The 16,901-nt window shown below is 37.3% G+C and overlaps 1 protein-coding gene across 1 annotated transcript; it reads left to right on the top strand.

Annotated features, from left to right (window-relative positions):
* The first annotated feature begins 235 nt into the window (after positions 1 to 235).
* On the top strand, positions 236 to 14,317 carry C3H2orf69 (chromosome 3 C2orf69 homolog). Its single transcript, XM_044666427.1, has 2 exons — positions 236 to 610; positions 13,487 to 14,317. The coding sequence occupies exons 1-2, from the start codon at positions 236 to 238 to the stop codon at positions 14,315 to 14,317; spliced, it is 1,206 nt and encodes a 401-aa protein (XP_044522362.1).
* Positions 14,318 to 16,901: the final 2,584 nt, after the last annotated feature.

Below are 16,901 nucleotides of genomic sequence, written 5' to 3'. Positions count from 1 at the left end.
CGCCCTCCGGACCCAGTAACTAGACCCCTTTCCCCACTCCTAATCTTCACCGCTACTAGCTCCCTCTATCGCCTTCCTCTTACGCACGCGGGGCGCGCGGACGTCGCCTTCTGACGACAGCGTCGACGCCACCGCCGCCGCCTCCCGCTCCCCCTGACCGGCGGTTGGGGTTGGCGGCAGGTGTAGTGGCTACGGGGAGGGACCTGCCAGAGCAGCCGCGGGCGGCGGCGGCTTCATGAGCCTCCTGCTGTTGCCGCCCCAGTCGCTGACACTGTTGCTGCTGGTCGTGACCAGGGGCACTTGTGCCTTCCTCTCCCAGACTAGGGTCATGTACGTGTGCAGCAGCAGCACCAGCAGCAGCAGCGGTTGTGGGGGTCGCGCCACCCCCGCAGTGGGCTACCAAAGCGTGGTGGCTGACTCTCAGTGCCTGCGGTTGCCTTCCGTGGCGGGCGCAGATCCCCAACGCTGCAACGAGCTTCTCCTGTTGGCGGCGGCGGGGCTCCGCGAGCAGGAGAACCCGCGGAGTAGCCTCGGGGAGAAGGAGAAGCCTGGGACTTCGACGGAGGCAGCACCCCAGCATCACGTCCTCTACTTCCCAGGAGATGTGCAGGTAGATGGCGATCCCGCCCTCCCCCCACCCCCTCTCCCTTTACCTTGCTTCTCGGATCCTTTGCTTGGGCTGTTACTAGGATCTGGGTGAAGGGCTCCTCGGCCTGTTCCTCCCCCTCCAAGCTGCCCGCCCACACGCGGGGCACTGCAGGGGGGAGAAGGGAGGCCGGAGAGTAATTTACCCTTGGAAATCACCCCTGAGGAGTTGCCCCTGTCGTCCAGCGCTCCCGACTTCTGAATGGCCCTCTAGGGCAGTGAGAGGAGGGACTGTTATTGAATTAACTTGTGTGTAGTGTTTCTAGGAAAGGCTGCCAATTACTGGGAATCTGAGGCAGCCAATGATCTATGTGACCCAAGTGACAGTGCTGGGGAGTGGAAGGAGGTGGGGAGGGAGAAAGTTCTTACTATAGTAGTACTTTGATGCTCACCTAAGTTCTGAAACCTTAATTTTATAAGTAATATTTTACTTGACAGATTTTAAGAAAGTGCAGGGTTCTGGAAAGTTTGGAAATCTAGACCATGAAAAGCCCCACAGACCTCTGTCTTTTGCTGGATCCTCCTTCAGATATCAGTGTCCCCAGGGTTCTGTTTTGGGGCGGTCTTCTTTTCTACTTTATTTGGTAATCTCATCAGCTTCCTTAGATTTTATTATCATCTCTGAACTAATGAATCTCAAAGCTACCTATCCTGCCCCAAACTCTTTGATGTTACTTTGCTAACATCTAATCTCAAATTCCTATCTCCTCTTCAGTCTTCTCCAACCTGATTTGCAGGAGACACCTAGTCTTCCTAACTCCTGTCCCTGTATTCCATCCACTTCACACCTAGCTGCTTAGGCTAGGGCATCACTATTCTCCCAGTCCCCCAAGCTAGCAGCAACCTTGTCATCATGGTCAACTCTTCGTGGTCTCTCACCTCCCGTATCCAGTCTTTTTTTTTTTTTTTTAAACCCTTACTTTCTGTCTTGGAGTCAATACTGTGTATTGGCTCCAAGGCAGAAGAGTGGTAAGGGTAGGAAATGGGGGTCAAGTGACTTGCCCAGGGTCACACAACTGGGAAGTGTCTGAGGCCAGATTTCAACCTAGGACCCCCACCCCACCCCCTCTTTAGGCCTGGTTCTCAATCCACTGAGCTACCCAGCTGCCCCCCCCTCCCCCATATCCAGTCTTGATTTCCACTTTACAGCATCTCTCCAGTTAACCCTCTTTTCTCTGATACTGCCACCACCCTAGTTGGGAGTTGGGTTTGGGGAGTAGGAAATACACATTTATATCACACCTACTATGCACCACTTACTTGATAATAAGCACTTTACAAATATCTCTTTTGATTCTCATGACAACCTTGGAAGATAGGTACTGTTATTATCCTTACTTATAGTTGAGAAAACTGAGGCAAGACAGGTTGTGATTTGTCCAGGATAACACAGCTAGTGTCTGAGGCTGAATTTGAATTCAGGTTTTCTTTACTTCCTGACTGGTTCATGCCTTTATAACCTCACAAATGGGACTATTGCAATGGTCTGCAGATGGATCTGCCTGTCTTGTGTCTTTTCTCCAACCTTCAAATCTATTCTTCCAGTGGTTTTCCTAAAACATAGGTCTAACAAGTCACGCCCCAGCCCCTTCTCTATAAACTCTAATGTTTCCCTATCACTTCCATGATCAAATTCAGAATCCTTTACTTGGTGATAAAAGCTATTCAAAACCTAGTCTTCCCCTCAAACCTGTATCCCTTCTAGGCTTTTTACACTTTATTTCCCTCCTCCATTCAATTACACTGGCCTTCTTGCTGTTCCACCACAAGACACTTTGTTGGCTTTAGGAATTCTTTCTGGCTGACCTCCATACTTGAAATGCACTCCCTTCTCATCTCTGCCTCCTGGCTTCCTTCTCCCAGCTAAAATTCCCTTCTTCTACAGAAAGCCTTTCCATTCTTCTCTATGCCTCCCCTCTTTTAATTATGACCTTTCTAGCCTGAGTTTAGCTTGGTGATACCTGTTTGCTTGTTTTGTTGTCTCCCCCATTAGATTGTGAGCTCCTTGAGGACAGGGACTAGCTTTTGCCTCTTTTTACAGTCATAGTGCTTAGCACAATGCCTGACAGCTTATAGGCATTTAATAAATGGTTAGTGACATGGCAAAAGAAGGTATAGTTTGGAGCAGCTAGGCTCAGTGGATAGAGAACATGCCTGGAAAGAGGAGGTACTGGGTCAAATTGGCCTCAGAAACTCCTTATGTGATTCTGGGGCAAGCCACTTAAGTCCAACTAGCCCTTACCACTCTTTTGCCTTAGAACCAATACTTAGAATCCATTCTAAGACAGAAGGCAAGGGGAGGGAGGGAGAGAGGGAAAGGGAGAGAGAGAGAGAGAAATGTAAACAGTATTCATTCAAGGAAGGATTTATATATAACCTGTTTATGTCCAAATATAAATGATTCCTTTCTGGAAAATATATAGTAATATAGTATTATTAAACAATATCTAATAGTTATGCATTAATCTAGTATAGTGTCACAGAATTTCAAAGTGAAAGGAAAACTCAATAGTCATCTATTTTAACTTATACTTGAACAAGAAATCCCCTCTAAAGTATAGTATATCTAACAAAGTGACCAGCTAGCCTTTGAAGAACTCTTATGAAGGTAAACTCATTCCTTTCCCCATTTCATTTTTGAATAGTTCTGATTTTTTAAGAATTTTTTCTTAAATCAAACCTAAATCCACTTCTCTGCAAATACCTCTCTGTTGCTTTCAGTTCTGCCTTCAGGGACCTAAAAGAATAAGACTAATCCCATTTCCATCTAATAGATCTTCAGATAATTGAAAACTGTAATTCTGTCCTTGTCCAGTTTCTGAGGTAGCTCTTCTCCATCCATCCCCAGCCATTCCCCCAAAATCTTTTCCAGGCTGGACATTTTCTGCTATTAGCCAATTCTCATTTTGTCATAATTTGTTGTCCCTTCACCATTTGATGCCTTTCCTTGGAGAATCTCTAGTTTAACATCCTTCCTACATTGTGTCAATTCACACTGAGAACAATACTCTAGACCACTGATGGGCAAACTATGGCCTGCGGACCAGATGCGGCCCCCTAAAATGTTCTATCCAGCAGCATGACATTATTCCTAATCTGACATTGAAATTGAAGGTTCACTAAAATTTGCATATCTTTTTCTGTCTAGACATGGTTTCTACAATTTCGCACTTGCGAAGTTGATTTTATTCACTTTAAATTTTATGTTACTATATTTATTAAAAAAAGCACTTTAATATTTCAAGTTAAATTTTGTTTGAATATATTAAAGATAAGTTACTGTGACTTGCTGACAGCTAAGTGGTTCAAAATATATGGATCATTTGTAACAAAAATAATTCATTGTTCCTTATTAATTTTTTTGTCTAAAAATTATTAAAAGCTCATAAGCTGGTACCTGGATGAACTGTGAAAATGAATAAAACAGAACTAGACAGGAAGTCTTCAAAAATCACTTGGTTTGTTTCAAAGAATCATAGACTATTAGAAGGAACTTTAGAAGTGATCTAGTTCAATTTTATAACCAATTCAAGTCCTCATCCACATTTCTACTTGAACTCTTTCAGGGATTCAATATACATACATTTATTAAATGCCTATATATCAGGCCATTTACAAAGCAGCTTATTTTGTCTTTTATATTCTCATAAAGTTATTCCCCTTTCTGTCAAGGGCACCAGAATTTTTCCTGTTAAAAAGATTTGCAACCTTGGTGTCATCACTGACTTGTCATACTCATCTTATGGAGTCAATCAGTTTCCAAATCTTATCCCTTCTATCTCCATTTCTTGCGTCCATCTCCATCTCTTCACACAGCTGCCATTGTAATTTAGATGCTTATCTCCTCTTACCAGCAGTATTACGGTAGCCTCCTGATTTGTATTCCTGCCTCATATCTCTCTCTATGCCATTCTATCCTTTGCATAGCTACCACTGTGATTTTTCTAAAGCTTGGGTTTGATTATGTCACCACTACTTAGTTAAGTCCAGTGAGCATCTTGTAACCTCTAAAATCAAATATAAACTCTAGTTTGACATTTAAAGTCTTGACTTCACCTGACAAGTTGACTCTAACTTAACTTTCCAGCCTTATTACATATGACTCCCCTTAACATATACTTTGGTCTAACCAAACTGATCTTACTCTTCCTCATGTTGTACCCTATCACCCATTTCAGTAACTTTGCCCTCATTGTTTCCCATGCCTAGAATTCACTGTATCTCTGAATCTGTTTTCTTCAAGATTTACCTCGTGGCACTTTTCTACATGAAGCCTTTTTCCTGATACTCCAGCTATTGGTGAATTAATGTTGTCCCCCTCAACTCAGTTGTAAACTCAAGAGCAAGAAGTATTTAACTTTTGTCTTTGTATCCTCATCATTTGGCATATAGTAGGGTTTAGTAAATGCTTGTTGTTTGATGGTTGACTTGAGCTAGAATCAACCTCCCTATAATGTCTTCTGAAAGGAACTAGGCTGCCATGATATGGTAATAAATTTAAAAATCTACTAATCTCATACATGATAGTTTTTCAAATAACCAATTTAGATGCTAGGTATGGAGGGTAGAGGTGGGAATGACAGAGGAGGCAAGTAGAGTTCTGTCTATATATTTTTCACTTTACCCAGTGATTTCTCTCCACACTTTTGCACTGATAGGCCAGTAAATATTATAAGTGTCCCCCCATCACCTTCAGGAATTGATATCCAGCCTCTCTATCCATAATTAGTTGTGGGTTAGGGCTTGAAAAGGTATAGTTTGGGGTTGGTTACAGGTAAGCTTGTAATAAGACTATTGTAGAAGGCTTTTTTCATTACCTCCAAGTTGGCTTCGTACATTAAGTGTTGGGGTAGGTCCTTAATAAAATCTAATGTTGCTGCCACATGGAGTTGAAAAGGAATTGACAGATTGAAGCAAACCTGCCAACTGCCGCTTGGGTTGTTTTGGGGTTCTTTTGAGGGGTGTTTTTTGCTGCTGTAGTAGCTGCCAGAAGGTCTTAAACAGGCCTCTGTGGCTTAATGCTGGGCTTTTGCCAGGATATGTAAAATGAAAGTTCAATGAACCACCTGACACAAACCCCATCTCCAGTATGCACACCTTATCTATGTGGGGAGCAGACAACATGCATATACAGGCATTTGAATGCCTGCTGCTGCAAATTAATTCTAGTAGTGGTAGTTGAGGTGTAGTGGCTATAAAGATTTCTATTTTAATTCAATAAAGATTACCTCCTAGCTTTCCAGACTTCCTGCAGGTCCCAACTAAAATTTCTCCTTTCATAAGAAAAAGTCTGCTGTAGATATTTTTGTATATGAGGTTCCATTTTCCTCTTTTAGAATATCTTACATGAGATCAGGCTCTCATTTTATCAACACCAGATCATATATACCTTGAAAGTTCAAAATTTTTCTTCTCTCTGATAATCTATTTGATTCTAAGGCAGAAGAGCAGTAAGGGATAGATAGTTGGAATTAAGTGACTTCAGAGGTTACACAGCTAGAAAGTATCTGAGGTCAGTTTTGAAACCAGGGCTTCCCTACTCCAGGCCTAGTGCACTATCCACTAAACCACCTAAATGCCCCTGAAATTTCAGCTTTGTGAAGAACAATTACTGGCATCATTTGCAAAATGCTTTACAATTGTTAACTCCTTTGGGCCCCATAACAGCCCCTTTTTGAGGTACATGAGAGTAAGAGGGTTAGTGCTTATGCTTAAACAACATATACATATGTAAGTATCAGAGGTAGGATTTGAATGTAGGATTTTCTTACTCCAAGTACAAGTGTTCTTTGTATTATATCATATTACCTCAGTATACATATCTGCTGGTCCATCAGGTTCTACTCCTGGATGATAATAATATAATAACAATAATAGATAACTCTAGTTATGGCTTCCAATTTTTCTTTTTTAATGACTAGGATGGGAGTTCCGGTCAGAGAGATAGAAAGTTGGATAAACCCTTTCTAGTTCTGTATCTTTCCTAAGAATGTCTATAGGGCTACAGTCTAGTCTGGTTGATGGATAGATCTATCTGGGATTATAGTTTCTTGACCCAAGTTTATTCCACTACCAAACAGACTATACTGCCATGTTAACTTCTCTTCCTTGTTATTTATAAACATAACCTATCTGCCTTCAGACTAAGGAGAGAATTCTGGCCTGGGATCTGGGTTGAGGCCAGGTTTTGTGTAATTCAGACACTTTGGATAATACTTCAGGCAATCCTCAAAGCAAAAGGTGACCTTTTCTGAGGACTCTGCCTTAGGATTGTTGGATTACTCCGTATATCTGCAGCATTATTAAGAGGACACAAGAGCAGATTATTGTTTTGCTTAGTTCCTAAAAATGTTTCATTATTTAGATGAAATATATCTTCTAAATTCTAGGCTGGGGCATGGTCACATGTTTAGATCAGAGTGGGCACCTATTTGTTTTAATAACCACTAAGGTGTACAAAAATCTCTCATTCTCTCTCACAACTGAGACCATAAATGAATCCCAAAATACCCAGTCTGGAAATTTTATCTTGAATATCAGAAATGGATGAGCTATAAGCAAAGGTATAAAGTGGGTTGTATGAGAGTGAGGAAGAGAAGAGGAGGTCTCCATATTTTTCCAAGTCTTTTACAGACAGACTGATCCACACATGGCTCTCTGCCTGCATATAACTTGTGCCTAGGTAGCAGGAATGGGTTGGGTAACAGCATAGTATAATGGGAAGAAGTCTGGACTTGGAATTAGAAAACTTGGAATCAGTCATTTTACAAGCATTTATTAAGTACATACTCTATGCCAGGAATCATGCGAAGTGCTGGACACCACAATAAAATTAAACAAAAAACAGTCCCTTATTTGGAAAGACAATGTGTTTTATCTATTATACATTTACAAGCATGAAAACTAAACATAAGATAATTGGGGGGAATTGAGGGAGACACTTCCTAGTCTTTGTATAGCCATGAAAAAGTTACTTGACCTTTTTGAGTCTTAGTTTCATCATCTGTAAAATGGAGTCGATACCTGCATGTTGTTTTGAGAGAAATGTATTATGGCATAGGCATAATACTGCGTAAAGGCTTCTTCGTGGCATAAGGGAGAGCATTCTGGTCCCAGAATTAGGAGGGCCTAAGATCCAGTTCAGCCTCAGACACTTACTGTGTGACCAAAGGCAAATTATTTGACCTGTGTTTGCCTCAATTTCCTTGCCTGTAAAATGGTGATAATAATAGCACTTATATCCCAGGATTGTTGGGAGGATTAAATGAGATAATATTTATAAAGTGCTTAGCATAATATCTGGAACATGGTAGGTTCTTAATAAATGCCTATTCCTTTTCCATAAAATATCGGTCACAAGTTGTACTGTTTTTTTTCTATTAATGTACAACTAGCTTCCTTTGGATGGAGTGCAAGAGTACTAGAACATCTGCTACACATTTGGGCATTATTATCTAATAGCAAAGTCCAATCATTGTATACATGTTGCTAAATAAGAATAGACAAGCTGATATCTATGGGAATCTTGGGTAATTCATCATGTATGAGTATGGCCAGGCCCTCTAAAATTGAACTAGACAGAGCAAGAGTATCCTGTGTAAAATATCGATTATGAATTCTGAAAGAACTTATTTCTGATAAAGCTGGTGAATGTGCTCATTGGTAATAATTTTAGTCGTAAGAGCAGTGTCAAACATCCCCTAAGCTCCAGAAGAAAGCTATCTACATAATCCAGTGGAAGCTATTCATCCAAATAACCTAATTTTGTATATGAAAAACTGGAAATAACACGCAACAAAATCAAGCAGAGAAGCATGACTGGACTGGACCAAACGCACAGAGAAGAATACAAGCTGGATGTGATCCTGTTTTGAAGGCACCTAGATATGTTTTTCAAATTATCTCACAAAGAGAGCATTATCAAAGAAATGACAAAAAATAAAATCAAATCATAGCTCAAATTATTGCCACCCCAAAGTGATAGAAACAACTACCAGCCCCATACACTTACTTTCTTTTTGTTACAAAATATTTAAGAATGGTCTGCACACATGTTAATGGTATCATCAATGCATCTGGGAAAGAAACTTCTAAATAGGCTTTTGTAGCTTAGCACAGTTCCTGGTACATAGTAGACACTTAATAAGTGTTTATTATTGACTGAGTATGTTCCACTACAGTCTTCACAGTTAAATAATTGAGTGAAAGGTGTGGAGAACATAAAATCTTTTTTGGCAGGTTAACAGTATTTTCTTTTTTAACCTTATTTTTTACAATAAACAAAAATCTGTTTAAACAGAAATCTGTTTTTCTCTTCACCTCTTTTCCCACTGAAAAGGAAAAACAACAAACCCTTGTATCAAATATGCTTAATAAAGCAAAACATTGCCACATTAGCCACATCCAAAAATATATGTCAGTCTTACTCTGAGACCATCAGTTGTCTGAAGATTGGTAGCATGTTTTCATTAACAGTTCTCTGGAATCTTTATTGGTCATTATGATGATCAGAATTCTTAAGTTTTTCAAAGTTGAGAACATAAGATCTTAACATGTTTATTGTTTAATTCCAAAAACCATATAACTTGCAGCAAGATATAACTTCTCTCTCCAACAAGGTTGTCTCCCATGCATAAGTTAAAGTCATACTTTGAGACAAAAAGAGACAATTTTGTTTAGTGATTTTTTAGATTAATAATACCAACTGAAATATAAAATTAAGATGAAGGCTTACCCAAGATGTTCATCACTGTCATTTAGGATGGTCCTATGTAGTAATCCAAATGATAGGAAAAAATCTCTATACAGGTTTTCCAAATGCCACTTTTTGCAGATGACATTGTGGTGCTTGCATTAAACCCCAGGATACTATAGGATCTCCTCACAGAAAGCAATGCCCACTCAACAGATATTGACCCAGCAACCTACGTTAAAAAAAACAAACAAGTAGATGAAGAATGTTTGGTTAGATTATGATATTCAGTTGGATGAGTAGCTCATATTGTCCATCAGGACATGGCATGGTCAGTGAGCTGGGCCCAAAAGTGAAGAAGCAGAAGAGTGGGAAAATTATGCAAAAATATGCACTAGGAACATAATGCTTTCATTGTTCCCTAGCACAAAAACTTCTTAATACCAGTAATTTTTTCAGGGATTCTATTTGTCTATGAGTCATGGATCAACATCAGAATTTCAAGTGACTCAGAGGTTATTGTTTAGGAGGCATAAGTTGTTTAGGCATATAATAATTATGCATAAGAAGGGATAAGGTTTTAGCTAGAGAGATGACATGCATGATAAGAAAAGGTGGTGAACTGGTAACGGCATAAGAACACAGAGACAATAAAAATGTCAAAATAGCTAGACAAAGACCTTCAACAAGTTAGGATCGATCATCTGTGGAAGATATATCGGAGTACATAAATGCAAATTCCTCGTGTTGTATAGGATGGATGAGTTGAGATATGCATTCATTGAGGGAAGATCCATATCAATGAATTCATGTTATCTTTCATGTTTTATATTTTTTATGTTTTATGTTTTTTAGTTGATAAAGAAAATTTTTCCATGGTTACATGATTTGTGTTCTTTCCCTCCCCTCTTCCTACCTCCCTCCCATAGCCAACACGCAATTCCACTGAGTTTTATTATGTTATCTTTCAGAAGCATCAAAGTAGTAATGAATTGGCCTAGTAATACACCACCTACCACGCTAGATGGAATACCACAAAAGGATACTTTGCTTTAGTTCAGGGGAAATCCCTAGAGGTAGAGGTCCATGAACTGTGAACACTAGCCCAAGCCTCTGGGGGATGCACTACCTATTTGGCAGATAAGTTTGACCAGTTCCTTGTGCTGATTGGCCCAGCATGAAGAATTCTACTCAAGCCAGAAATTAATTGTCTTTCATTACAAATGGTCCTTCTAGATAGGTCCTCAGAAATTTGGAAAAATAGTCACTTTAGCCAATGATCTCTGGAGACAGTACTGAGTATCTTGCAGAAAATAATCTCTGTCAATATTTTCAGGAAGTCTACTTTGAGACTGAGATAGTATTGTGGTATACTCCAGGCAAGGCAAAAAATAAAATAAAATACTAGAGATTAGGCATTCATCCAGACTTGGGAAGAGCTTGATGGAGAATGCAGAGGTATAAGGCAAGGTATGGTTGCAATTGAAAGAGAAGCATAGATAATTTAAAATTTAATATTAGATAATTTCCAATATATCCAAATCCAAAGTTGTTGAGATGAGCCAATAGAAGAGAGCATGACTGAAGCCAAGAAGTCAGTATCAGCTAAAAAAGTCAGGAGAGAGAGTTTTGCTCTAAGATGCTATTACCTGGAAATTTCAGTTGTTTTTTTTTGTTTTTGTTTTTTTACTAATATCTGTCATATTGTGTTTGTGGTCCTTGGTCTTAAGTCATGACTATTGTCATTTGCCATTTTCCTCTTGATTTTGCCTCTAGTTAAGCTGCGGGCATACAGAACAGGATTTTTGTTAATCACTGTCTGAATTAGTTCATGTGCCATAGAATGATTGATCTAAAGCTGGAAAGGACCTGAGTCCTTCATTTTACAGATGAGGAAACTGAGAGGCAAGGTTTAAATCCAGATTCTCATACTCCAAGGACCAGTGTTTGTTCTACTATAGCAAAAGCTTCAAACATATCATAGAGCTCCAACAAGGCATATTATAATTATTCTTTTGCCAGATTCTTTCACTCTTGATATCTTGACAAAATTGATCTAGTCTCTTTTGAAGAGCATTTTTTTCCTGCTTCCTTTCTTGGATTAAAAACATTTTTTTTTCCAAAATCTTCAAACTTTACAATAAAGCTGAGTTTAGAGATGCATTCTCAAGGTTTTTCACCAACTTGAGCAATAAGACTAACTTTCATTCATGGTGCACATAAAGGTGGTGAGTCCCTTAGACAGAAAGCCAAATGCAGGCTATATCTTAGCAAGTCACTGACAAAGAATTATAGAGGATGAGAAATAAAATGGACCCTGGAAACACTATTTAGTGTTGAATGATGAAGACACTAAGACCCAGAGAGGATAAAGTAACTTAAAGTCTCTCAGTGGTAGAACTGGAGCTTGAAATAAAGTCTGTACATTTTTTCTACTAAAACATTTTGCCTTCTAGTTCTCTTTGTTCATATCTCCTAGATAAGATTGCCTAAATGCCTTGAATTTCCCTGTACACTTCTTTTTTCTTATTTGTCACTGGACTCCTTGTCTGTTTTCTTGGAATGTTTACCTTTAAACCAATTTGGGTATTCTTTCCCATCTTCCTTAATTAGCACTACCATATGGGCTAGGTGTCAGCCCATACTCCTTGAGCAAACTTGAAATGCTAATATACTTGAGCCAAATATTCAAGAAAGGACTCCTAGTTTTTCCCTGCCATCAAATGACTGCAGCTACAAACTACCCTAAATAAATGAAACTTATCTGTTTTAAAAACTCATACTATGGAGAAATTCATCTTTCTATCTGATCTAAAGTTTTATGCTTTGGGGTAAGCATTTCTCTTCTTTTTTTCTTTAGTCAGTATTAAAGATCCATTTGAACATGATGTCAGAGGACTCTTTGAGAAAAATATCTACATTTTTAGTTCAGTGTTATTTGGTATAATACTAGAAAAAAAGATACTGATTCTAATCCCTGCTATGTTACTAGTTTAATTGATGACCTTGGGCAATTAATCTCTTCAGATTTCTTTTTCTATGCTGTGTAAGAGCAAAATTCTAGTTGGTCACCAAGCTAGGTCCCTTCATGATTTGTTTATTCCATTGTAATAATAAATAATTTTTATTACAATTTTCAAATTTTTTATTAAGAAAAATAATGCATTTTGAAAAAATAGTATGTAGTATTACCTAATGGCTTCTAGATTTGAATTTCTTTCAAACTAGGGTGATGCATTATTTGGAAAGGGAATTTCTTTTAGTTATTCCATCCTGATTTGACATTGAGCTTTATAGGTTAACATTAGAACAGGACAGAGCTATCTGCCTTCTTGGTTAGTGACTTGTTCTTTCACATTTTCAATCCTTCTACATTTTAAAATGTAGTTTAGTAGTTTCTAACTAAAATTCTTACTTTATTCTACTTTAGATTTCAGTTAAGAGAATGGAATAATAGATAAAAGTAATCAACAAACATTTATTAAGCACCTATTCTTTTGTTTGATTTTTTGGCAAATGGGGTTAAGTGACTTGCCCCAGGGACACTAAGAAGTGTTTAAAGCTAGATTTGAGCCCAGGTCCTCCTGACTCCAGGCCTGGCCCTCTATCCACTGAGCCACCTACCTGCCCCCTAAGCAACTACTATTGTGAAAAATAAAAACCGAGTACTTTGGTTTTAAAAATAGCACTGTTCATATCAAACTTCATATTGTTTAGGTGTACAGCAAGTAAAGTTGTTGTATTCAGATGTTGTTAAAGTGAGCAATATGGCAGGTATCTTATCATAGGAGAGAATTCTTATACTCCTTATTTGCTTTTGAAAAGAAAATTAGTTAAGCTAAAAGTGCTGTCAGTTAAACTTCTAACTATAGTAGTACTAACTTAAATTTTGTATAGTGCTTTAAGGTTTACAAACCAATAAAACAAGAGAAGTTGAATGCATGCATGATAAATGTATATAGTTTATTAGTTGTAAATTTTTTGGGGGGGGGCAAATTAATCAACCTTCATTTTCTACTTAGCAATCCAGAATCCTAAAGTCTTCCCTTCATTGCCCCATGCAAAAGAACAAAACTGATAGCTATATTGGGGCAATATTTATGTGTCTCTGTTTGTAAAAATGATTTTGTGATGGTTCTTCTCTTTCAGAACTATCGTGAAATTATGGCACGCCATCCTGAGAATTTTCAGTGGGAAAGCTGGAGTCTAGAAAATATTGCTTTCCTTCTAGCACACCACTTCACCAATAGTTATATTTGGGTAGTAAAGAGCTCCCGAATGCATTTGCACAAGTTCAGCTGTTACGACAATTTTGTGAAGAGCAACATGTTTGGCGCCCCAGATCACAGCATTGAATTTGGAGCTTTTAAGCATCTTTATTCCTTGTTAGTTAATGCATTCGCCCTTACACAGAAAATTGTCCTGTCAAAGAAGAAACAGCATGGTTTAAGAAGAGAGGCAAAGACTTCTAGCTACTGTAGAGCAAATTCATCTCATACTTCAAATGGCTGCCAGGGAGAAAGAGAGAGAAAATATGAACAATATGATGATGCCACCACCAACTTTAATCCACCATCTTTTAAAGATGCATCCTTTACTTTGATTGGATTCAGTAAAGGATGTGTTGTTTTGAACCAACTGCTTTTTGAGCTGAGAGAAGCCCAAAAAGATAAGAACATAAATACCTTCATCAAAAACATAAGAACAATGTACTGGCTAGATGGTGGTCACTCAGGAGGAAGCAATACTTGGGTTACTTACCCCGAAGTATTGCAAGAATTTGCAAAGACAGGGATTGCAGTTCATACTCATGTTACTCCTTACCAGGTAAATGACCCCATGAGGTCTTGGATTGGAAAGGAGCACAAGAAATTTGTACAAATTCTCGAGGACTTTGGCGTGCAGGTGACTAACCAGATTCACTTTGAGAAGGAGCCTCCTTCCATAGAAAATCACTTCAGGGTTCATGAAGTATTTTGAAACTTGAAGCATAACAATTTACTTTACTCAGTTGAACAAAAACACTCTGTTGTGAAATCAAGTGACACAAAACAACATTCACTAGACACCTCAAATTGTTAGTTTGAGGAAAATAGAAGCACGGTTACTAAAAATTGGTATGATGCGCTGATGGTATTCCTTGAAAGTGAGTTCCAGCAATTCTTAGTCTGAGTTGGGTTAGAGTTACAAGTCACTTTGATATCAGTGTGATTATTGCTAATCCTTTGGTGTGACTCTTGAAATTAGTGAAAAACTTGTAACTATAGTGTTTCAAAGGCATATGTGATTGATTAAAAATACAAAACTATTATTGACATTTAAAGAATTGGAAACTTTGAATAACATTTACTCCTTTAAATTAATCTTAGTAACAATAAAGAAACATTAAGTATTTTGGCACCCTTAAAATTTAAGATTTGATTTCATTATATACTTGGGTGGAAACATTCCCTTTGTCTTATTCTTTAATAGAGGCAAAGGTATGATGATATTTTCTATTGCTTGGGAGTAATACCAGTTTGTGCCTCGTTCTTATCACCACAAAAAGGATATTTACATAGTCTTATCAATTCATCTTGTATCATCTTACACCTTTTTGTCTAGGTCTTATAAAAATATTAAGCAAATATTTTTTATAAAAATAATGACCAATAATATTTTAGTGTATAATTGGCCATTAAGTTTTATCATTCCATCTCAGCTTTAGAGTTTGATTTTTAACTGAATATTTTTTGACAAGACAATACATTTTGTTCAAAAACTTATCTTTTGGGAAATTTGTCTGACATTATATAGAATTATATATTTTGTATTTGCTTATATGTACTATGGTTAGATTTAAGCATTTCATTTCATGAATCTTAAGAAAGAGATCAACTTGGGTGGTAAAAAACCTCTCAAAAAAATCATTGCTCCATTTATTACTCTCCCTAAAAGAAGACAAATTCTGCAGTTCTAAATCACTGGTTTCTTTCCAGAAGAGTGATTTGCCTGCCAAAAGGAAACAGCTCTCTTTGGCCAAAATGCAAAATTACACTGCAGAAAGAAGTTAGAAAGAAAAACTTAAAGACAAAATTTAATTTTGGCTTAAAAATTAAATTTTGTCAACACTGCTGCATAACTTAGGTGAAGGCCCCTTCTGCTATTTTTTTTTACTTGACCTAAATAAATACATTTTGAGAAAACAGGATGTCAGTTATCAATGAAAAGAGGTTGTTGATGAAGACAAAAAGATTTTTTTATCCACCTATCAGAATGGATACTTGTCGCAATTACCATAAGTAGTTGTGCAGTAAACATAAGTGATATTTAAATCTTGTGATTTGAAAAAAGAGACTTAGAAGTCAAATAACTTAATAATTACCCAACAGACAGTTTACTCCCTGAATAAATAAACATATTTGCTCACTGAAAACTTATAAATCAGCATAGGCTGAAGATAATTACAATCTTGATTTCAGTCCAACTAAAATAATTTCATAGGAATGTCCTATTTAGTATTGTCTTTTCACAGTATACCTTTTAAAAATCATTTGCTAGTGACACATTCCAAATATTCAGGGCTTAATGGGAAGTGGGATCACTGTCTAAAATTTTCAATGAGAAGGAACTACTTAAGCAGAAACATCCCATTTTGCTATAACACTTAGTTCTGTATAAAAAACAAACTGTATAACCTCCTCTTGGATCTTTTTAGGGGGAGAAAAATATTTTGTTGCCTAGACTTTCTTTAAATGAGTAGTTTCTTTTGAGACCAAAAATTCATACCAAAAAATTCCCTAACCCACTCCTAACCTTAAAAAAAAACCACCCAAAACTACAAGCAAAGCAGTTGACAAAATAAGGTTGTACAGTTACTACAAAATACATAACTGTATTTAAAAGCCCCTCATTCATATATGAATTTTAAATTACTATGCATACATTAATGAGTGAAATATGGGGTTTATTTTCCATTGAGATAGACATGAGTTTTAGGGTGGAAAAGTTCAGAGGAGAGTGTTTTTCTACATATCTTTAATATTGAGATTATAAATAAACAACTTAAGTACTTTATGTATCAGTGTTTATGTGAATGATAAACCGTAACCTTAAAAATGTCCTTATTGAATATTTCTGGATAGATACTCTGTGGAAATCAAGAGAATTAACTGTTAGGCTCCTAGTCCTACTACAATATCAAAGCGTTATTTTTTCCTATGCTAGAAATAAATTTCTCCTGAATAGTGTTTAATTTTTTAAGAAATTGGCCTGTGTTTTAATGACTGTTAATAGTATTTTAAAGCAAATTTTTTGTGACAAAAGTTTTGTTTTCTACTTTCATAATTATAATAATATATACTTTTTGATTGTGCCTTGTGTCACAAGTTGAAGAATAGACATGAAGACAATGTAAAAGACCGATCTCACCACAGAATTAATGTATAATTGTATTAAAAATGAGTAATTCATAAAAATTTTTTGTATGTTTTACATACAAATAAAACGAGTTCATGAATGTTGAGATCTTTGAGAAAAAGCTGCTAATGTGTCAGGTTGTTTGAAAATGCAAAAGACGATTACA

This window comes from Gracilinanus agilis, chromosome 3 (assembly GCF_016433145.1).
Source record: "Gracilinanus agilis isolate LMUSP501 chromosome 3, AgileGrace, whole genome shotgun sequence".
NCBI classification, from domain to species: domain Eukaryota; kingdom Metazoa; phylum Chordata; class Mammalia; order Didelphimorphia; family Didelphidae; genus Gracilinanus; species Gracilinanus agilis.
The sequence above is the reverse complement of the archived record's forward strand: the minus strand, read 5'-3'. Positions and strand labels throughout refer to the sequence as shown.